Consider the following 24345-nt stretch of genomic DNA (forward strand, 5'->3'; position numbering starts at 1 on the left):
GCTAGCTTTTGTAAGAGTTGAAAAACAGAAGGAACAAAAAGCAGAAAGAAATTCAGCAAGGACACTCTGCCCCATAAAATGCACAACTCACAAGCACAAAAACAAACATTTCTTCAGAGACTGGAGAGCTGAAGTTGTCCTTGGCACCTTCGACAAGAAGTCTCAGTGTTTTCTAGGAGGTGGGGCAAAGTAAGTCCTGGCTTGGGGGCTACACTTTCTAATAGGCCAGCTAATGAAAGCAGTATGTACACACTACACAGCTCACAGGACTGGGCCTGCACTGCTAATCTAATCTTCATTTGGGCGATAAGCAATGCCATGTGTCCTTCAAAATCAGGACAAGCTGGATCAAGATTTTCAAAGCTTCAGCATTTTGTGGTTTCGCCCTCCCACTAGAGTTTTGTACCCTGGCCAGTTACACATAAGTTTCAGAGTGGTAATAGCACTGGTGAGGCCACTGGCACCCTAGAGCAGAGGGATACAGCTGCCAGGGACACACCAGTGACCCTGGGTAAGGTGTCTTCATAGGCTCTGGGGCAGTATCAATCATGTTATAAAGCAGGGTTTAAAAAACCGTGTTCCATAGAAAACTGTCTGAATTCAGTTGGTCTTCAAAAGCTAAAGTTGAAAGGGTTTATACAGCCTTATGGGATTATCTTTGGTCAAAATAATCCACTTGCTTTGTTGGCTCCTTGGTTGTTTTTCTTTTCTCTTTTTTTTTTTCTTCTCTCTCTCTCTCTCTCTCCCTCTCTTTCTTCCTTTTTCTTTTTGGAGATAGGGTCTTACTCTGTCACCCAGGATGGAGTGTAGTAATGTGGTTATGGCTTGCTGTAGCTTCAACCTCCCAGGCCAAGTGATCCTCTCACCTCAGCCTCCTGAGTGGCTGGGAGTACAGGTGTGCAACATCAGCTAGTGTCTGTGTGTGTGTGTGTGTGTGTGTGTGTGTGTGTGTGTGTGTGGAGACAGAGTCTCACTATGTGTCCAGTCTGCGTGGTTGTTTTCCTAACATTTTTCTCGATACCCTATAGGTTCCAGGGTCCTGCGTCATCTAACATTAAATGATATCTCTACCAATTATAATAATAGTGGATAAAATAATCCAGCAAGTAGCTGCCAGTCCATCTGTTCCTAAAAAGGTGCAATTTATGAAAAGGTATTTCTTTTTGTGCAAGGTAAGGCTGAGTCTGCGTATAAAAAGTAGCTGGCAAAGCAGCCACAAACAGCACGTGTTGATGTCTACATATTTGATGAAAAGTTAAACATGGTGATTAACAAAATGATGAGGAGAAGCTGGAAAGGAGAATGTATTTTTCTCCACAAAGAATCTGTTTGGACACTGAAACAATGGTCTAAATGCTTTTATCGTTGTTTTGAAACATAAGGGGACTATACTATTGCCCAGCATGTAGTTAAAGAAAGTAAAGGATAAAAGAAACCATCGTAACACAACTTGTCTCCTACAAAGGAAACATTTTCCGTTAACACCACTTTAAGGCTCTTAGGTTCCTTTTTATCTTTCTAGAGCTTCGACTCTGCTCGTGAATGCCTTTCATCTCATTGGCTGTACTTTGACTGATGGCACTGGAGAACTTTCCTAATAACACATGGTGAGGATATATCTACTCTTTGTGCTAATAGAGAATTCTCTGTTTGCTAGAGAACGTGACCTGGAATAGCCTACACAAATACAAACGAGCACGTACTACCACTAGTACTAGGGAGACGTGGCCTGTTCCCCAGATCTTTCAGAGCAACATGTTAACAGTTCATTGTATCTGACAAGCTCATTGTTCTGCAAACTTTAAATGCCTATTTTGCCACCAAGTGAGCTACACGATGACAGCTGTTAGGCCTCCTGCTTAGAGCCCTGTGCCTGTTGTACCACTGCAGGGGGGCCCACCTAAAGGTCACCAGGTGCCCAAGAGCGACAGTGCTTCCTTTCGAAGCCTAGAACATTTCAGCCCTCCCAGGGCTTGGACAATCTGTGTGAGCTCCCCACATCACTGACAGTCCCTTGATGAGCAAGTACAAGGCCTTTTTATCTCCTTTATTTGGCAAATCATTTGTATATTATGTGTTGTAGGATGGATAATTTGGGACATCCATATCCAAAATGGTGGCAAAATCAGTTTGTTGCTTTAGAATCTTTATAAGCCTGATTATCTAGAGCTTGACTCAGCATATAAAGGTATTTTTTATGACTAAATATCAATGGCAAAGTTCACTGAAGAAGGGACAGCCATAAAAGGCAAAAGGACAGTTACTTTATTAAAGGATAGGATATTTTTCAGAGGTGAAGAGTAGCTAGAAGATGATACAAGACTAGAGAAAATACTAACCATAATAATAGTCCCAACGTTTACTAAGCCTGCCTACTCTACTTGTCTGCGCTTTCTCCTCATTCAATATTCATAACTTCCTTTTAAGGTAACATCCGCATTTTAAAGAGGAGATGAGGATGTCTAGACAAATCAGGTAGCTCGGGCAAGGCCACGCAGTGAGGAACTGAAATCCTTTGCTGGACCAAACAAAGTAAATTTTGGTGTGACATTTGAAGTGGCATTGCTAGGTCTTAAGCTCAAGTTTGGCCAGGCGTGGTGGCTCACACCTATAATCCCAGCACTTTGGGAGGCCAAGGCGGATGAATTACTTGAGGTGAGGAGTTCAAGACCGGCCTGGCCAACATGGAGAAACCTCATCTCTACTAAAAATACAAAATTGGCTGGGTGTGGTGGTGCATGCCTGTAATCCCAGCGATTTGGGAGGCTGAGGCAGGAGAATCACTTGAACCCAGGAGGCAGAGGTTGCAGTGAGCTGAGATTGCACCACTGCACTCCAGCTTGGGTGGCAGAGCCAGACTCCATCTCAAAAAAAACAAGAACTGAAAAACAACCCCCCCTCCCCCGAAGTTTGTAGTGATATAGCAGTGAGCTAGAATTCCCAACAAGTCCTTTTAAAACCAACACTATCAAAAGAGGAAGAGCCAAAGAAAGCCAGAGCCTGATATCTGAGAAAGGATACGGAAATCATCTAAACCGAATTCAGAGAGTATATCTTCCCACAGACACGGGACTGAAGGCAGAGAAAGACAAGGGTGACAATTCTGTAACATTGCCACTTGGGTACAGCAATCAAGGGACACAATTATAAAGTGACATATCTTGAGAGCCAACCACGCACTGCTTCAGATCAAGCACTGCACATTCCTATCATTCACCCTTCCATGTTGTTGTGTACATTTAGATGCTAGTTAATATAATTAATAATATTAGTATTTGTATGCAGAGGTATGTCGCTAAACCATGACCACTCTTGGAATGTTTGCTATTTATTGGTGAAATCTTTGTCCTAAACTTTCTACTCTTTTGCAGAAGGAATACAGTTTTATAGAAACAATTACAGCAATTATATTATTTTCAGTTTCCAAAGAGGAATGTTGACACTAGTGTACTTGGATGTAATCAGACAAATTCATCAACTGACCCTGAATTTCATAGTTTGTATTCCTACTAAGGAGAAACAACTAGTTTTCTGCATGCGATTAGGCTAACGATTTGTTTGACTGCCATGTATGCATCGTGGGAAAAAGAAAAAAAAAAAACACTTAGCAACTGTAGCATTTGCCCCTAAAATAACCTTTCTTCAGACCAGTTAAAATCAGGGACATGTGATGACCATGTCAGAGCAATCAACCTTCTCCCCTTGCTATTTCAAAGTGACGTGCCAAAGATGCCAGAATGAGATTAGAAAAAAAATATTTATTGCTCTGTTGAATGTGGATTGAGAGCTCTCTTTGCTGACAGGGTTACCATGATTATTTTTCACCTTATAACAATTTTTAGAAGATACAGAGAGCAGCTACTCACGTTCTCCTTGTCAGGAATCCCTAAAGGAGGAAAAAGAGACAGAGAGAGGGCGTGAGTTGTATAATCAACCAGTAAAATGGACTTAAAATTTTGTTGAACCAAACCAAGTAAAATTTCAGCGTTTTCAATTTGCATTTCCATGAAAACTTACATAATGCTATGTAGAAATATAAAAATTGACATAACGCTGCTTAAATAAATCAATGAATCAGGAGCGGGGCCACGTGCCCAGATAGCAAAACCCAGGCTTATTTTGCTTCTACCATATGCTTTATTTTCACAGAGGTAAAAACCCATCACTGATTCATTTTCACTATGAAAGCAACTAATTTCACTGATTTAGGCACTAGAAGACTCGAAATTTTAGACAGGCACATCAACTCCTAAGCTTCGCCTGCTATGATTTTACTTTGCAAACCACCCCACTTGGCTCCAGTGATTTGAAGCTGGGGCAAGTAGCACATGAAAGACCTCGGAAAACAACTTCCATCGTGAGCAAAGCAAACTCCGGCTCTCTCCAAGTCAAGTCTGAGCATGGCAGAGGCTGTTTCCAGGGGTATCTCAGTTTTCTTAGCTAGAGAGCTAATGACTCATCCACTCCCTCATTTGTCATTGATTACAAACATTGCATGAGTATCTACTACAGGCAGTCCTGTTCCTTTTCACCTCCTTCAGGCTCCTCCCCTGACTGACGTGGTAAGGGTGGCTATACCATACTGGGAGGTTCACTGCCCCAGCAAAGCTTAATGCCTCCAGTTTGGCAGGCACAAGTGACCTTATCTAGAGGAGACAGAAGCACAGGTCGTTTTTATGGGTGGCTGGCACCTATCCTCACACTAGTGGAGTAGAATGAGATGGTTTGCAACCAAAAAAATACAGCAAATCAAAATTCTGAATAAATAGGACATTTGGTTTTTACACAAGGGGCTACACAGGATTTACAATATCAGCATGAAAAGACCTGAGTGCTGGCTAGGAGCAGTGGCTCATGCCTGTAGTCCCAGCACTTTGGGAGCCTGAAGTGGGTGGATCTCTTGATCCCAGGGGTTTGAGAGCAGCCCAGCCAACATGACAAAAACTATCTCTACAAAAACATTAGCCGGGCATTGTCGTGCATGCCTGTAGCTACTTGGGAGGCTGAGGTGGGAGGACCACCTGAACCCAGGAGGTTAAGGCTGTAGTGGGCAAAGATCATGCCACTGAACTCTAGGCTGGGTGACAGAGTGACACCCTGACTCAGAAAACAAAACAAAACAAAAACAAAAAACCTGAGTGCCCATCCAAGTAGGCAGTAGTACAGAATGCAGGAGGAGTGAGGATGAAAGAGACTTTGGAAACATTCCCTGATTAAAGCTTTGACCCACACCTGGGACCGCACAAGACATAAAAACTCAGGCAGGAAAGAGACAGAGGAGAGCTATTCTCTGAAACAGAGAGTATGAACAGGCTCGCCATCTTCCCAGGTCTGTCAGAAAGGGAAAGCATGGCCTCAAGTTGGCACTCTGAAGCTCATCCTGAATCATCCATCCATCTATCCACCTATCCACCATCCATCTGAAAGAAGTAGGGTTGACGGTCACAGGAGCTTACTTTCTAGCAGGTTCAATAAGATAAATACACAGTTGCACAAATCACCACATATGAGTAGCTGGAAATTAGGTATCTGTAGAGAAATGATACTGAAAAGGTTATTTGAAGCCACACAGGAACATGACAGTTGGACTAAAACATTTTAACAGTCTTGGAATTTCATGTTCCGTGGCAGGCAATGGATGATCATTGAAAGGCTTAAGGCAGCAGACGGATATGATCAGGAGAAAGGAGGGAAGGAGACCGTCCAACATTAAAAGGTGTTTAGGAAATAAACACCAGATGCAATGGCATGGTCCTTGACTAAAGTCCAGTTTGAGCAATCAGCAATAAAGACATTCGGTTGGGAATATTTGAATATGGGTTGGGTGGTGGATGTGATTAAGGAAAATCATACCAGTTATTAGGTATGATGGTGGTGCTCTGGTTATACATAAAAAAGTCTTTATTTTCAAGACTGCCTGGTAATGTATTTGGTGTGACATGTATACGTGATTGTGATTAGAAGAAAATATGGCAAAATAATATTAAAATGCATATTAATTTACTACTAAGAAATATACTGAAGTACTAAAATACTGATATCAGTTAAATGAAAGTGATGAAAATAAGGCTGTTAACTGTACCATTCTCTCCACTTTCTGTATGTTTGAAATTTTTCATAATAAAAGTTAAAAAATGTCTTGGGGAAATCAGGTCTAGGCTAGACCAAGGGTGAGGTAGTGAAGGTTCACAGCCAGTTGAGTCATAAATCCAAAGAGATGAAGCCTGAGGCCAGGTGGCTGCAGAAGGAACCAGCAGGAAGACTGTGAACACACAAAGGAAGGGGCCAGCCCGGGTGAGCCTCTGGCCTCCGGGGGTAGTGGTGAGAGAAAGGAGGAGTCCAAAGTGGCTGAGGTTTGGAGCCAGGCACAAGAGAACAGCGGAGTTGTTGGAAATGGGCCTCTCTGGAGGGGCTGGTTTCTCAGGAATCAGAATCTGTTCCCAAATCTGTTCCCTTATCAACATTTCCAACTTGAGGGGCCAGCAGGACATCCAGGTAGAAAGAGAACCCAAGGTCACCAGGAAAGTTAGGATTCCCCTGGGAGGATGAAGCAGGGGTGTTGGTTTGGAAGGTGTTCGTTCAGCTGCTGCAAAGCACTGCCATGGAAGAGGGAAAGTAAGTACGGAGGAGGAAAGGGAAAGAAGCCATGGCTCAACTCTTCAGGAAGGGGAAGGGAAGAAGTGCCTATGGAAGAGACCAAAATGGGAGTGGACAGAGAGAGAGGAGGGAGCCAGGATACCACAGCAGCTCCCACAGCCAAGGCGGAATGGAGTCTGGTCGTGGACAATGGGAACGAACAGGTTTCGTTATTGGCTGGTCACTGGTAACTTTAGAGTGGTGTTTTTCAAGAAGCATGGGGCAAAGCCAGACTTCGAGGAGTTGAAGAGTGACTGGGGTGAGGAAATAATAGCCAATGCCATTTGGGAGCTTTCTACGTGCTTGGCACCCTTTTAAACACTTGACATATTTTGATTGATTGGATCTTTACAACCTTCTGAGGAAACCGAGGCACAGAGAGACTAAGTGCTGGGAGACAGCCCTGCTGGGACTGCAACTCAGGTGCTTTAATTAGCCAGCCATCCCTAGCTCAGCCAGGAGGGAAAGAAATCAAGAACAAGAACGGAAAGGAAGGACGACCCTGTCCCTCCCACCCTCCTCCTCTGCAGGAAAGTAGAAGGCAAACGGAGAGACGGGGTAGAGGCTGCGCAGAAACTGTGAAATGAGGGGAGGAGAGTGAGGTTGTTCACTTAGGATCACGGTCCGGCAGGGAGAAAGATCTCTTGCAGTGAGTGATGAGTCAGTGAGGGGGGTGGGAATTCCAGGATCCAGGAAGCGGATGTGAAGGGTGACTGGCTGTGGCTCTGAAGATGCAGGCCCTGCCTGCTCCATCACTGGGTCTGCTGTCTGAAGCCCTATAGCTCCAAAGACTCCAGGACCTGGAATCTTGTTACATTTACACACACAAGAGCTTCATAAGGAGACTCATAGATGCAGCGGTAAACAAATGCAAACCGTATTTCCAACACGCATGAACAGATCAAAAGACTCAGGGGACACACGGGTTTCTTTGAGTCTAGTGGGGACCCACTAGAGAAGAGTACCACAGAGAAAAAAATCCTTTCTTTGCTGGCCAGCCAGAGACTGGTCTCTCATAAAAGGCCTGGGTGTTTTAAATTAAAAACATTTAATGTGTACAACACACAGTTTCTATACACATACACCTAGTGAAATGATGATGGCAGTTAAACAAATTAACCTGTATGTCACCTTCCATAGTCACTTGGTGTGTGTGTGTGGTAAGAACATCTAAAATCCACAAAGGCCTGAAATTGGAAGAGGCCATGATTTAGAAGATTAAATAAATGACTCACCCCACTTCTCCCCTTGATCGAGAGACTCAAAAAAAACAAGAGGTGGGGCTCTCAGGTATCCAGATGGGACCGAGACAAATACAGTTTGTGGATCCCTTCTTTAAAAGGGCACAGAAACAACACTGGATTTCACTATAAGATGCAGATAGATATTTTGGGAAAGCATTCTTTCCCAAACGCTGAAGTTCCGGCTGGCAGCAGAGCGTACCTCTCCCTACCAGCTAAGACTGCAGAATAATGCTACATTGACCATTTCTTTAAAAATATCTCCATTGTGAGCTGGCAGGTTTGTTTATCCCCAAATGAGTCTTCAGACTTACTCCGACAAACTGGTGTAGGACATATTTTTTGTCACATAAAAACACACACCACACGACAAATTTTTAGATACAGAATGTTCACATTTTCCACTTACTGTCATTGTTAGAGCCCGTTTCCATAACACCATAAGGAGGAGCCAGAAGTCCTGCCATATACTGTCGATATTTCTGAAAAGACAAGATTGTAAACTCAACACTCAGATATTTACTTGCTTTTAGCATTCATTTATTTACATGTTAAAAAGCAGAAATACTGGGTGTCAGGAAGCATCTGAGTCTTGTATTTATAGAGCCATGGAATGCATTCGCTGGGGTCTCTGGGCTGAAATAAAGACGTTGTGCTCTAAACAGGTTTTCCTGAATAAGACTGAGTGTGCCCGGGGGCAGGGGTTCTATCTCTGCCAGTTCATTTATATATTTGTGGCTGTCTGAATTGTGTGGAATTTTTAGCACCCCCTGTACCCCTCCCCAACCCCACAAACACAAGCTCAGCTTTTTGTAGAGGGAAAAGGCACTCGGGCTTTATAGATGCAGATACAAATAAATGTGCTGCCTACTTAATAGGTGAATGGCACTGAATCAGCTTCTTTCAAAGCAAAAAGAAGTGCATATTGAGAAAAATGTCTTTTTTGAAAGAATCTGATTCACTTCCATTTACCTACTTCCTTTTACATCGTACACCTGCTTGTTTATGTGACCTCCAAAGAACTTTTGGTATGTGTCAAATAAAATAGTTTGGCTTAATTTAGAACTATTTGGATTCCCCTGAATTGCATCTGCCTGACTTTTGGTCCAGGCTTGCTCTAAAACCTGGCACTTAGCATAAGGTATTAGCCCCAGGAGTCTGTGCTGTTTGGGAGGGATAAGGCCTGGGGAGAATGAGGCCATCTAGAGCATCCAACTCAAGAGGAGTGACATTTACAAAGAATGTAGAATGAATATTAGCCGCCCTCTCTTCTCAGGTAATAAATACAGTCTCCTCCCCTTTCAGAATGGAAGCTGGGCAATTTTATTTATCACGTGGTGTCATGTATATTTATGGTTTATAATTACGATGACACATACATGTTAAATAGCATCAAAAGAATCAACACTCCATAGTGTGCTTGTGGGTTGCAGAAACGTCAGCAGAAAAGACTTCATCTGTAGCAATGGGCAGCTGGCGGCATGCAGTACTGGGGCAACCATCTGGCCCATTTGGTAGATTTGAATGGCGTTTGTAATGTGACATTGATGCTTTCTCAAAAGAGCCTTCTTCTAGTCAAGATGAAACTAGCTTTTCTAAAAATCTTTTCTTCTCATTCTGAGGCAACTATACCAACACCTGCATGCAAACGTTAAAACCCTGATTTTCTCAGCCTCTGAGCTAAGTGATCACTCACACATAACCAGAGGACCAGTATATCACCCTGCATTCCTGATATTTCCTTTGATAATTTTCTAATTCTGATTCTCTTCTTTCTTATGATACCATCCTTCTTCTTTATGAGAGAGCATTCATTAGGCAGCACATTTCTGGGCATCATATTATTCTGGACTCTAAATAAACACGCCCAGAGAGCGGATGAGCACTGGTTATCTTGTAAGGTTTCGTGATCCCTGATAGCCTTTTGAGTGATTCCTCTTACCATTAGCAACTCCCGAACAGGTTCCTAAAAGAAATAATTCCTGATAAAGGGGCCATTTCACTTTGCTTAGAAATGCTGTCTTGGGTGTGATGGATGTTCTTTGTCTCAGGCACCTTAATGTAAATCCCCGTGAGCTACCCAGAAGCACCTTCCTGATCCTGAATGAATGGGACTTCACCTTCCTTCAAGCCCCATAGCACCTGCTCTGTTGCAGTCTTGTAGGGTACATCATCAGGGTCACCACTAGTGGGAACAGAGAATAGAGCAGCCCTGTGGGCAGGAGTGTGTGGGCTGGATTTCAGGACTTGTGTATACTGAGCATTGACTGTGTACAGTATCTCAGGACGGACTTCCTGCAGAGAACAAGCAAACAAGGTCCTGGGCACTTGCAAAGTGTCTATTTTCTTCAACACAGGTAACTATGCTTTGCACATAATCCAACTTCACATTCAACTTCAGTAATTATTAACTCATGACCAGTGTTATTTCATTTACACATTCATCCATTTACCTCTTCTAGAATTATTGTGAAGCAAATCTCAGATACCATTTTTTTTTTTTTTTTTTTTTGAGACAGGGTCTCACTGTGTTGCCTAGGCTGGAGTGCAGTTGAGCAATCTCAGCTCACTGCAACCTCTACCTCCCCGGTTCAAGCAATTCTCCAGCCTTAGCCTCCAGAGTAACTGGGACCACAGGCACATGCCGACATGCCTGGCTACTGAGTGTGTGTGTGTGTGTGTGTATATGTGTGTGTCAGAAACAGGGTTTCACCATCTTGCCTAGGAGGTCTGGAAATTCTGAACTCCAAGTGATCCACACACCTTGGCCTCCCAAAGGTCTGGGATTACAGGCTTTACCCATTGTGTCTGGCCAGATATCATATCACTTAATCCATAATTATTTCAGCAGGAATTTCTAAAGACTCCTTTTTCCCCAAATAAAACCACAATACCATTAGCGCAGCTAAAAAATGTAATTTATCCATAATATCCAGTTGATGGTCAAACTTTCTAATTGTCTCATTGATGTTATCACTGAATTGAATTTTAAAAATAATTCATTTAATAAAACAACATGGGTTTCAGCATAACAGCTTTTGGTATAGTGGAGACTACCGAGTCAGTGTTGAAATATTTATACTTGCAAATTAAAAGTCAATCCTTAAAATCGATGGGGCACTTTTTAATAAACATTCAATAAAGCTGGGAGATTGATTCTTACGCAGCACCCTGCAGAATGCCCCATATTAATTAGGATAAAAACAGCTAACTAGAATAAAACTTGCATCAGAAAATTGGGATTTCTAAATTATTTGCATATTGCTTGATCTTTGGGCAGTATGTCATCTTCCAAGCACAAGTTTAAAAAAGAGTTCATAAAAGAAAATACCATATGAAAAGAGGCAGAACCTCACTCATAACAGAAAGGCACATTAAAACTACAATGCAATATAATTTTTTACCTGTCAGAATTGGCAAAGTTTTAAAAAGTTTGCTAATATACTATTGATGAGAATGAAGAAAACAGGCTCTCATATATTGCTTATGGGAGTGTAAAATGATACATCCTGAGTGGCAGGCAATTTGGAAATATCTATGTAATTTTCTCTCTTTCTTTTTTTCTTTCTTTTCTTCTTTCTTTCTCATGCTCTTCTCTCTTTCCTTCCTTCCTTCCTTCTTCCTTTCTTCCTTTCTCTCACTCTCTTTCTTTCTCTCTCTCCTTTCCTCCCTCCCTCCCTCCCTCTCTTCCTTCATATTTAGTGGCTAGTGACTAGTTCTATCAAATTTTAAAATGCATATTTCCGGCAGGAGGTGGTGGCTCACGCCTGTAATCCCAGCACTTTGGAAGGCTGAGGCAGGTGGATCACCTGATGTCAGGAGTTCAAGACCAGCCTGGCCAATATGGTGAAACCCCCTCGCTATTAAAAATATAAAAATTAGCTGGACATGATGGCAGGTGCCTGTAATCTCAGCTACTCCAGAGGCTGAAGTGGGAGAATCACTGAGCCAAGATCCTGCCATTGTACTCCAGACTGGGGAACTGAGCAAAACTTTGTCTCAAAAAAAAAAAAAAAAACGATTTCCTTTGTCTGATCTAGGATCCCCCCTCAGAGGGCAGATGTAGTTTTCTAAAATACCTGAATACATATGCAAACACATGTGCCTGTATGTAATAGTAAACCAAACAACAACAAAACAGGAAATTACCCAAATTACCCATTAGTAGAGGACACTGGGTTACTTTCTGAGATGATGATGTGTTATTTCTTGATAAACAGATGCTGTTGGAATAGTATATAACCATGACAAAGAATGACACAGCACTACTCACATACAGATATGGAATGATCTATTGCTTTTAAATTTAAAAAGGAAACTACAGCATGACGTATATACCATTTTGTGAGAATAAAAGAACAGATGTGTGTGTGTGAATATACATAAAGATCTGTAAATGTGTACACTATCTACAAGAAAATAGTACAAGGATTGTCTCTGAAAAAGAGATCTGGATGGCTGAGGGTCAATCAGAGGAGAGACTTAGTTTTCACTATTCATTCTTTAGAACTTTTGACTTCTATTCCATGGGACTCCAGAAGAGTTAATATTCTTCTTTATTTTACATGTATTATTGAATTATCTAATAGATTTCAAATGAAATAGAAGAAGGGGTTCTACCAGTAAGACATCAAGCAAACAAATAAAACAAAAAAACTTACAAAAAATCAAAGCCCAAGGAGTTAGGGAAAATAAGAGCTTATCTATGAGTACTCTGGTCAACCCTCCCAGCTGACTCCAGCCTTGGAGTCATTCCAACCCAGGAGCCAACACGTGAGTGAAGAAGCCTCTAGATAATTCTAGCTCCCAGCCAGCCAAGTCACCTCCAGCCACTCAAGTCACTTTTGTCATTCAAGTATTCCCCGATGAGGCTCCAGGTATAATGGAGCAAAGACAAGCTATTCCCACAGCATCCTGCTCAAATTCCTGACCCATAGAAATCTGTGAGCATGATAAAGTGATGGTTGAGAAATGCTGTTAAGTTTGGTGTGGTTTGCTACACAGCAGTAGATAACGGAAGCAGAATTTGACACCTGAAGGTAAGGTGGTGGTACAACAAAACCTAAGATGTGCAGCATTAACTTTGGAAGGAAGCCTGATAGGGCTGGTGAAGATTTGACGACAGTTTAAAGGAGAGTGAGGACTGGGCGTGGTGGCTCACACCTGTAACCCCAGCACTTTGGGAGGGTGAGGTGGGTGGATTACCTGAGGTCAGGAGTTCGAGACCAGCCTGGCCAACATGATAAAACCCCATCTCTACTAAAAATACAAAAGTGAGCCAGGTGTGGTGGTGGGCACTTGTAATCCCAGCTACTTGGGAGGCTGAGGCAGGAGAATTGCTTGAACCTGGGAGGCAGAGGTTGCAGTGAGGAGATCACGCCACTACACCCCAGCCTGTACAACAGAGGGGGACTCTATCTAAAAAAAAAAAATGGCAGAAAAACCAGGAGCCACAGAAAACAACTCCCAGGAAGTAGAATTGGACCTTAATCAAGGACCTGATCCCATTTGCCCAGCTGGACTTCAGAATTGCTATGGACTGGTGACTTATGTGCCACACATTCCAACCTTCCCCTCTTGTTAAGTGAGAATGTCTGGCGCAGTTTCCCTATTCCCTGTACCCATTGTTTGCTGGCTGTGGGGGACATGTAACTTGTCTCTTTCATTCACAGATCTCAGATTGAGAAGAAACATCGTCAGGTAAGTGAACCTGAGAAACAGCATTTGAGGTGCCTCATCCACATCTAGATTTGATTGAGCTGATGGGATCCTGGACTTTGAGTTGATGCCGTAACAGGAAAAAATCTAGGAGTCTCAAGAAAGGACAGAGTGCATTTTGGATGTGGGAGGGGTTGTGAACTGTTGTGGCCAGACAGTGGACTGACACAGTCTGCATTTTCTAAAGATGAACAACACTATCTCTCATTCCACATGCTTTCCTGAAATGTGACACTCTCTTTCCTTCACCAAAACCAAGCATCTAATTCCCCTCCTTTTGAACTTGGGCTGACTTACGTGATTCTGTTGTAAGCAATAGCATGCAGTGGATGTGATGCTGAGTGACTTCCCAGACTAGGTCGGAAGCCGTGCAGCTTCACCTCAGTCTCCAGGAGCACTTGTTCTCTAAATGCTCTCTCCTGGGGTGCTGCCTCTCAGAAGCCATCTGCCATGCAGTGAGAAGGTGACCTGCACAGGGAGGTCACACAGAAGTGCTCTGTTCCACAGTGCAACTGAGGCCAGCCTCTGAAGCCTCCAAATGATTCCAGCTCTCAGGTGCTCAGACCAACTCCAGCCATTCAAGTCTTCCCAGCTGAGGCCAAGATAGTGTGGGGCAGGGACAAACCATCCCTTTGGGCCCTTTTCAGATTCCTCAGGGAATCCATACATGTAAGAGGATGGTGGTTGTTTCATGACGCTAGATTTGGTGTGTTTGGTTAGACAACAATAGACAAAGGGAACAGTAAAGATTAAACATATACAATTGGAAGATCTGGCTTCTTCAATGAATAAGCAGGGCTGGAAGATTACCTTGAGCCACCTTCAACAGGGAAGCTGTAGAGTTTATGGCCCTCAAAGTGGTATACAAATACTACTTGTGTTTATGGGGTGCAATGGAGAAACTGTCTAGAGGACATGGAAAGGAACATGGAATAAGGATTCTAGGTTTTCACAGTGACAACTGCTAAACCAGATGGCACTATGTCTATGTGGCCTGAAACAGATGAGGGCCAAGGGTAGAACTTTGGGAGCCCAAGCCTGAAGCACTCTTGGCTGAGCAAACACTGAGGCCATGGGATCACCCACTGTGTCTGTCTGGCCAGGGGTTGGCCTAGTGGGGCTGGCCTGCAGCAAAATCACAGAGCGTGCATGGCACCTGGCAGCAAGGATCATGCCCACGGTGGCATGAGCAGATAGTCCTCTCTCTTAGATTATTCCATGCAGAGGTGGGGTAATTCCCTTCCACTATAAAATCCTCCTGAGGTAGAGGGATTTTGGGAGTTAGATACTGGGCAGTCTTCTAGCAGGGCTTATTGGTGTTTAGCTGATTAATTGAAAAATATAAAAGAGAGATGACCATATCAGTAATGCTAGATTGTGGAGCAATTCATATCTTTATAGAAGTTTAATAGTCACTTCATGTTCTCTGAAAATCAAAATGAAACTGAAGGGGATTGCCAAGGCCTTGCTTAATAAGGACCACACATGTAAGTCAGCACAGGTCAGCTTAAACCTGGGGTCAGCAGTGGGTCAGAGGTGGCCCAGCAGGTCTTTATGTGGCCCCTCCACACCCTCCACACTGTGGCTGCGGGGGTGTGTCGTGGCCTGGCTGAGCTCTTGGACAATGTCCTCTCTGGGGCCCTGGTGCACTTCCCCCATAAACCCTTTCCCTGGATCCCAGCACACTCTAACACCTTAACAACGTTAATGACCTCACTCAGTCATTTTTCAAATTGCCATATGCACTTGGGAAAGAGCTATGTCTTTGGCGCAAGTCCTAAAGTGATAGAGTTAGCAGATGTAAATCAACAGTCAGGTGAAGAACAGAGTACAACACTGAATCAGAGCTTTGATGGGGAGAAGGGAATGGTGAGCTCTTCTGTTAACTCCAAAATCCTGCACGGCGGCCTTGAGGATGCATGCCTCAAGCAACACTTGGGAGGGCTTCGGCTTTTGTTACAGAGCATCCTGCTCATGTGCAGAGAAGCTTCTACAAGGCCCTTTAGAGGGGTGGGGCGGCTTGTGCAGCAGGTCACCAGTCTGGACTGACTTCTGTCTCTGAGGCCCAGGATGCCAGTCTCACTCCTGACAATGAGGCCATCCTGCCATGATGCTAATCCATGCAGGAGGCCCGGAGCAGGAGGACTCATGCACACTCCTTCCCAGTAGTTAGGGCAGTTAGGAAATCAGCTCTTCATATGACAAGAAAACCTCAAGGACTTTCAAGGGTTTTAGAGGGAGTTGGCAAGCTTGGCTCCTTACTGCTAATCAGCTGGGTCATTGCAGACAAGTCCCTCAAGCTCTCTGGCTTCAGTCTCCCCATCAGTAAAATGAGTGCTTTGAATTAGATCCATTCTGCAGAATCTGGGGCCCCTGGAGTACCCCCAGGCGAGGGCACACCCTGCAAGCATGGCCTTCAGCCTCAATGGTCACTAGAGTGTCTTTACTTTTGCATTTTATAAATTAGAGCTCCAAGAACTCTTTCACTTGAAAAATGACTTATGCTCCTAAAAAATAAAAATTTACAAACCACAAGATTAAATCATCTCCAAATTTCCAGCCAGACAGATGCCACTCAAAGATCTCCATGAAGAATCAACAAAGACCAATTTAGGATTTGTCTTGAAGTGTTAGGGACTCTACCCTCTGTTAAGATGACTATTATGGTTGAACGTTGGCCAAGTGACAGTTTGCACCTTAACAGAAAGGTTTATCAAGAATATTGGCACTAAGAATTTAACTGAGATGCATCATAGTGCAGTGCTGACCTTCACAACGGCGGGGTGCAGACACCCGGTGTGGGACCCAGCAAAGCAGAAAGGGATGTGAGAAGAATAAACAGGAGCTCTTCCTGGAGCTCAAATTTTATTCTATGTCAAGTAGTTTAAAGGATTATTTTTATACTTTTATATTATGGAGTAGAAAGCTAAATTTGCATAAATTTTAAAGATTAAAGCATGAGACTTCAAAGAAATTCTGATCTGGCTGCTGGCTACTTCTAGCTACAAAGGGTATAGACCCCAGGCATTATGTATTGATTTCCTCTGCTTTCGAAGCGTCAGTGGAAAAAGCCAAGAACCTCTGATGTTATGGAAAGTGTGCAGACATTGAAATCACACAAGACTGAGGTCTCAATTCCAACTCCACCACATGCTACCTGTGTGAGCGTGGGTAAGTTACTTACCTCAGTCTCCTGGGTAAGGAAACTGGGATAACAGCACCATCTTTCAGGACAATTATGAGGATGAGAAATAAAATCTATAACAGTTCCCTGCACATATCAGGCATTTAGTAACTGGTTGTGGATAGTAGTAATAATAATAGTAATGGTAATTACAACAATAAACCAAGGATGAAGTGACCCCCACTATATTTGATGACATTTTCCAATCAAATAGTTTTCAGCTTTGAGAAAGAATGTTTTCTACATTACAGCTTCACATCACTGAGGCTGCTGATAGGCACACAATGACCCAAAACACACCGATTGATCTTCTGCTAAGTGGAGCTGTGGAAAAATAAGAATTTAAATAATAGACTTTCTTAAATAATTTTTATAATATACTATTTTTTACCCACAGGGTAAAATAATTCAAGGTGAAAGCAACAAGTTTCAAAGTGATGGAGAAAGGAAGAGCACAGGAGAGAAAGCCCAGAAATAACCCAATGAACATAAGCAAAGACTTTCTGCTCGATGAGCTGTTTGTTACTAAGATAATCCTTAAAAAAAATTTAACCTGTCAATTACAATTGGCCAGTTTTTAGAGCAAAGTAAGTGCCTATAGCTCAGAATAGAGGGAAGAGAGAAGGCAGGAAGAAGGGATGGGAAGGGAGAGAAGTCCTAAGGCCAGTGAGGCCTGATGCTTGTCCCTAGATTGAGTTGCAAATGTATTAGTATATTGACTAATATGATATTAGTATACAGACTATATTAGTATTTTCTACAATGAAACAGATGACAGTCTTTGAAAGGTGGAAACCTGGTCCATCTCACAGCCAATTAATTGTCTCCAGCAAGGCCACTGAGGAATTCTGGCTGGAAGGCTTGCAGAACAATCACCAAACTGGAGAGGGAGTGGTGGGGGTAAACCCAGCTCTGCTGCACAAGCCTTGAATCCTGGCCTGGGGCTGCTTCTGCCTGGGGTAGCCCAGGAGCTGACATACAAAAGTTGGGTGGCATCTGCTGAAGGAGGAGACATCATATAGGCATGTCACTTTCTGAGAGGCGACTCAGTTTACAAAGCAAGGCGAAGAGGAAAAAGGAAGGTTAGCAGCTTGAACCAAGCTGAGCCATCTGACAAGAAAAGACAGGGTCCTGGCAGGGCAGGACTCCCTACCATGGAGGTCAGAGCCTTCCTGGCACTCCGTGAGGCCTTTTCTGGGTGTTCTCCAAGCTGCTGCGCACTGTCAAGGAGCAGCCTCCACCAGGGAAGTCAGCGTGGCTTGCGACTGCTGGCACCCAGCGGCCACCACATTTCCACCTGGAGGCTGCCTGAGCTTTGGGCACACCGCTTCCCACAACTGTCCCCTGGTTTTCCCCCTCCCCCTGGGCAATCATCAGGCTGTAGCGAAAGCATCAGTAACTCCCTGGGGATATGTCTGAAACCACTTGGCTGGGATAATCAGCACCAGAAAAGCATTAAAAACAGGAAGCCACAGGGATAATTGACAGGCGTTGCTGCAAACACCTGGGGGTGAGTGTGTGCTCAGAATAGGGACTGAATAAGGAGAGGCAGTGTCCAGGGTTGGGAAAGAATAACACAGAACTGTTCTGGGGATGTGGGGATATGTCTCAGCATAAGGTCCCATTCATTACGTTCCACTAGGTTCTTCCAACATACTAAAGCTGAGATCATAAAAATGTCATGACAAAGAACAGGTCGTCTGTACTTTCTCTGAAAGCTTCATGATTAAACAATAGAATAGCTTAGAATAGTGACATAACGTTTAGACCCTTTTTTTCTATTTCTTGCACAGAGTTCTTTCATAACCTGTAGATGACATGAAAATGGGCATGACACATTGCTCCAAAATCCAAGAGAACTACAGAATTCTTAAACTCGTGAATGATAGACAAGAAGGCAAAAAGCAAAGCAGTGATAAACGGAAGCCTGCAGGCAGAAGCTTTCTGTTTACCTGTTTAAAGCTACATGCACTGTCTTTCTCACAACAGATCACTGGCTGGACTGAGTTGACCTCTTAAGCGAAGTTACTCTGTTACTTTGTTCCAAGATTATAGCATTCTTATCATACGGCACAAAGAACTTTGAAGCCCCTTCAGTCATGCCTAATTACATCCTTTGGCCCTATTATAGACATTTCTAAATGGAAGCAAAATTCTCTTGCCAATTTACGACCATTTTTAACTCACGGCCAACCATGAGAACGGTGGTCTGAAGCGCAAGAATCAAAGCCATAGCTCTAATAGAAGATGCTTTCCAAACCTGAATCACTGAAGAGCCCCGACTCATGCCCAACTGGGATGATGCTACAAGCCAGCAGATAAAATTGTGGACAAAGCCCCCTTGTTATAGATGCTCTTTCCTCCTGGCTATAATGGCTCAAGGTTCTGACCCATACGTGTAGGGAGTCTCAAGTACTCTCAAGTGAAAGCAGAATTGTTACCCGTGAAGAATAATTGTTTAGCCAAGTCTCAGTTCTACAGGGCAGTCAGATTAATCCTGCAGTGACAGCAGAATAAATCCACACCCATTTAGCCAGTCAACAAATACTGACGGCAGGCCTGCTAGGGGGCGACAAAGGAGCCATGGTGGACCCCTCCCAGGCCTGGCAAGCTAGTGAGGACAGCTACCCACACACGACAGTACAAATACCTGGATCTGCACAACGATGCTAGATGCTGGAAAGGAAAAAAAAAAGAATAGGATGCATTGAAAACATGGTCGGGTCGGGGGAGGAGAGCAAATTCAGATTTGGGAGTCAGGGAAATGACATTGAATCTGAGGCTGAGGAGGCTTGGGGGACAGGGCAGCAAGAAAGGAGAAAGGGAACAGGTCAGGTGTTAAGGGACGAGGAAGGACAGCAGGTGGAGAATACAGGAGAGGGGAACTGGGGAAGGCGGGAGGGTGGTGAGGCCTCAGCACCCAGGGGCCAGCACAGGGAGGGCCTTGCAGGTCATGGTGAGAATGTTAACCATTATCCTCATGTGACAGGAAGCATTCTAAGTAGAGAAGTGACAAGAATAGATGGATGTTTTTAAAAGATCGTCCTGCCTGCTCCATGGAGGATGGTTTTGATGGGAAAACAATGAAAGTATTAGGTGCTGAAGGGGAGGGCAGGCCTAGATATGGCCCCTCAAAGGGACTGGAAATTGGGGAAAGAGGGAGGAAAAAGAGAGGGAAGTGGTGTATGGGGTAGAGAAATATAAAGACACTTCATTCCTGAAAGCAGGCGTGAAATGATCTGCAACTGCTTATGGCTAACAATATTAAAGCCCCTGATGTCTTGCTGAAGCACACTCAACCCATCTGTGCCTTTAATATGACTAAAAGGTTCAGAGACTTCAGGGGCTCACTGATATGAGTGTAATTTTAGTTAGTGCACACTTTGTATGTTTCAGTAATTAACCATAAGCTCCTCATAGGGAAACTCAAGTTGAGAGCAAGACACACACAGTAGGTCAATGCTACTTAATTGAAAGTCATAAAACAATTTGTTCTGGCAATGTTATTGCACAGTAAATCCTCACCTCTCTCACAGAGTCCAAACCTACTACAGTGCAGCGAACATATAAATGGGCAAAGAACAGTGAAAAACATAGCCATTGCCTCCTTGTTCACAGAGAAACAGTTGACTGACATTATTTTATTCAACCATGTTAGTCTTCAAAGGGAGATTAATATTATCTTTCATTATTCTAAATTAAAACCCATGAAACCCACCTCTTACAAAAATTAACAATATTGTCAGTAATAGAAGTCACAGAAACATGGAAATTTCAAAAAAAGTGCTTGCATATTAATCAGAATTAGGATGCACTGATCATTTAAAAACCTAAAATAAAGGATCATTTCACAGAACGTAATAGCGCATGACTGTTGACCCTTTTGAGCAGACTGCCATCTTCTTGGTTTTGCTATCTCACTCTGCGGTACACCGCTCCAAGGGCGGCAGGCCGGGTAGAGGGGACTGAGTAGAGATTCAGGGGGCAGGAAGACGGCCGGCTCAGAGAGACACCTGCGCTTCTCACTGCAGAGGCAGCCTTTCTGACTTTGTCCCTTACAACGTGAAGCCACTGGGGCACAGGCACTATGCATTTCTCAGTTTCTTTTCTAACCAACTTTCTCTGGAAGCATTCATATATAACTTACCTTATATATGAAGTCTGAGCCTACCTACTCTGGAACTTTCAGGGGCATACAGTATCCATGGGGTCTCTACGCTTTTGCCATATCCATGCACATTGGTCACTAAAATGTAAACTATAGAAGGACAGTGACTTCCGTCTGTTTTCTATACTCACTGGCCCAGAGCATGCTACTTCTTAGCTTCAGGCGTTCTTCATCTTTAGAGACTTTCTACTTCAATTCCTTCCAAACTGCGCCAGCTTTTCTGCCCACACATGTTGTTTGCAATGACTATCTTCATTCCCCTGCATGATCATTTTTTTCTATTATTGCTGCTCCAAGTTCCCATGAACAACCTGAAAACATCCTTGCCAATCTATGCCAATATATACTTACTGCATATATGTAGTAGGAATCACCGTAATACAGCTGCGTGTGGTTTTGGAAGCCTCTGTTTACAGTGGAATTTTGCACCCCTTGAGTCATTTGAGTGGATCCTGGTTTCTATCATCCCTCCACTCTAGATAATCTCAACTCTGTTTTCTCTGTAGGGTGTGTTCTTATGGGTCTCACCCAGGCCCATACTTTCTCTATATCATCAAATAACAGATTAGGCTCTACTTCTCCCAGCATGAAGGTTAGGAGGTGTCAATAATGAAAGTGGTGCTTTAGCTACTCTGGAAAATAGTGTGGAAGAGAATATTAGGGTGCCACATGTTTGGGGCGGTGGGGCATGAGAGAGGGCAAGGCTGAGGGTGTTGGGAGGATATACATGTAAAGATCCAGGCATCAAGACCAGCCTGGGCAACATGGTGAAAGCCCAACTCTACAAAAAATACAAAAGTTAACTGGCTGTGGTGGGGCATGCCCGCAGTCCCAGCTACTTGGGAGGTTGAGGTGGGAGGATCACTTGAGCCCAGGTCGAGGTTGCAGTGAGCCGAGGTCATGCTGCTGCACTCCAGCCTGGGCAAGAGGGTGAGACCCTTTCTCAAAAAAATAAATAAATAAAAAATAAAGATCCAGGCAGACATGGGCTCCAATCCCAGCTCTACAAATCTCCACTGGTGTTAACAAGACTTGTGAACCCTTACACAACCTGGGCTCTGCCTTTGCTCCAGCCTCAGCTCCCACACTCCACCCCATTCATTCCTTTCCAGCCACCCTGCCCTCTTTCAGATCCTTCAACACACGACACTTCCCTCCTGAAGCCTCCTGCTGCCTAGACTGTACTTCCACCACTTGGCCTTGCCAATTTCTCCTCACTTGAGCTTACACATTACCTCCTCAGAGTGGCCTTCCCCGACCCCCTGTCCACATGAGTCCCCCAGTTATTCTCTTTCTCAGCATCACGTCTCTGCAGTTGGCATGCCCAGGTAACATGTCATTATGCTCTGCATCTGAGTGTGGAGTGGCTCAGTGCTTTTCTCCTCTGTCAACCACAGACTAAGGGAGGGCAGGATGGCATCTGTTTCCTGTCAGTGCATACCAGACCCCAGAACACTTGCCTGGGACATAGGAAGAAGCTCTCAGGGAATAGCTTTTGAGTGAATGAATTACTGATTGAATTCCTCAACCACTCTAAGGTGCAGATTCCTCAATAATAAAGCAGAAATATTACCATGGCACCCATCATGGTTGATGGAAGGACTGAATGAGATTACTCAAGTACAGCTCCTCACAACCCAGGCACACAATAAATATTAGTTCCCATTTCCTCTACTTCATCATTGCTTCTCAGAGTGACTCTGACGAAGAGCACATTTTCACTCAAAAAAACTAAATGCTTGGAAGAAAAATCAGCCTAATGCATGAAGACCTACAAACATAATGCTAGTGATTTGGAGATAGGATGAAAGAGGCCATTTGAAATCATATGATGTACATGGTCAAATCTCTCTGTGATGTTCTTTATGAATAAGCTTCTTGCTTTAAGAGAAGGGACAGAAGAAACACGACCATCACTTGACGCCAATACAAACAAAGCCTAAATTTAATTCATCAAAATCTAGGAATATGAATCAATTTTGTATTTTAAAAGGAAGTACAGAGGAATAGAGTACTCAGTCTGTGCTCTTGGAATTAGTGACAAAATACACTCATTCGTGAATATTTAGTTTTAAGAACCCCATGTGGGGCTGATGTATGATTTCGGTTTTATTCTCAAAAATGAGATCGCACTGTCAATCCTTAATTCCAAGGTAAACAGCTATAAAGCATATCACTCAGAAAATTCCTTTGATCTCTCTTTATCTAACTGGTGTCATTATGTTGTAACTCCACTATCAATTGTATTTCTGCAAACTTGGCGAAAGTTCCCATGTAATATATTTGAAAAAAAAAAATTAATGTATCTGTTTTCTCTCTCAACATCATGGGAAGAAAAAAAGAACCTTAATTACATTTTAAATGAAAACTTCAATCTTTGACAGTTTAAAAATAATAGAACAGAAATCATAGAACATTATGGATGGTGTTTGAGTATTATTGCTGTTCAAAGGAACCAGCTTTGCTGATTTTTATAACTGTCTATGGTTATATAAGAAAATGTCCTTGCTGTAAGGAAACACGCTCTCAAGTATGTAGGGGCAAAAGAGTACAACGTCTCAAATCATTCAGAAAACAATAGAAGAGAAAGGGAGCTTGGTGCTAATGGGGCAAATGTAAGCAAACTGGCAGAATTTGGGAAAAACTCTAGGTAAGTTCTCTGTGTTTCTCCTGCAACTTTCCTACATACATTTAAATTATATCAAAACTAAAATTTGGCCAGGCACGGTGGCTCATGCCTATAATCCCTCAACACTTCAGGAGGCTGAGGTGGGGGGATTGCTTGACACCAGGAGTTTGAGACCTGTCTGGGCCACATGGCAAGACCCTGTCTCTAAAAAAATAAAAAAAACTAGCCAAGTGTGGTAGTACATACCTGTAGTCCTAGATCCTCAGGCATGGAGGATCCCTTGAACCCAGGAGTTGGAAGTTAGGGTAAGCTATGATACACCACTGCACTCCACACTGGGTGACAGAGCAAGAGCTGGCCTCTAAACAACAATAACAGCAATGAAAACCTAAAAATTATCCAAAATGGAAAGGAGTCAGAGTTGCAGCTTTAAATGATTGCTCTTATTGCATTTATTCTGTCCGCCTGTCTTCCTCAACCCAATTCCAGGCTCTGTTGTCCACCATTCTGCAGGTTCAGCTGCCTCTGTCTCTCAAGTGACAATCCTCCTAGGAGTGGGGAACTCTGTCCTTATCATCAGGGAAGGTCTAGAGCTGCCCTCTGGGTGCCCATGTGTCCAGTTAGCTGGCATGGGGGGAGAAGGAGTCCAGGAGTAGAAGGAAGGGCTGCAGCTCAGGGGAACAAGGCCACAGTGTTCCCTAATCCACCTAATCCACGTGCTTGGTCCTTTTCTTTGATGAGCATGTCTGTTCCCTTGCTGGGATGGAGC

The 24345-nt window shown here is 43.5% G+C and overlaps 1 protein-coding gene across 5 annotated transcripts in view; it reads right to left on the reverse strand.

Moving 5' to 3' along the window:
- The window catches only part of RAPGEF4 (Rap guanine nucleotide exchange factor 4), a 322973-nt gene that overhangs the window by 129269 nt on the left and 169359 nt on the right, over positions 1-24345 (reverse strand). For 4 of the 5 annotated variants that reach the window (XM_032292934.1, XM_032292936.1, XM_032292937.1 and 1 more), the window contains 2 exons: positions 8287-8359; positions 3867-3886 (listed from right to left, as the gene is read on the reverse strand). In XM_032292934.1, the coding sequence (XP_032148825.1) occupies positions 3867-3886; positions 8287-8359 (93 nt within the window). Of the gene's footprint in view, positions 1-91; positions 302-3866; positions 3887-8286; positions 8360-24345 lie in introns of those variants that run through there. The other variant, XM_032292939.1, reaches the window with a different exon arrangement.

This window comes from Sapajus apella, unplaced genomic scaffold (genome assembly GCF_009761245.1).
Source record: "Sapajus apella isolate SASKATOON/1434 unplaced genomic scaffold, GSC_monkey_1.0 scaffold28, whole genome shotgun sequence".
Taxonomy (NCBI): domain Eukaryota; kingdom Metazoa; phylum Chordata; class Mammalia; order Primates; family Cebidae; genus Sapajus; species Sapajus apella.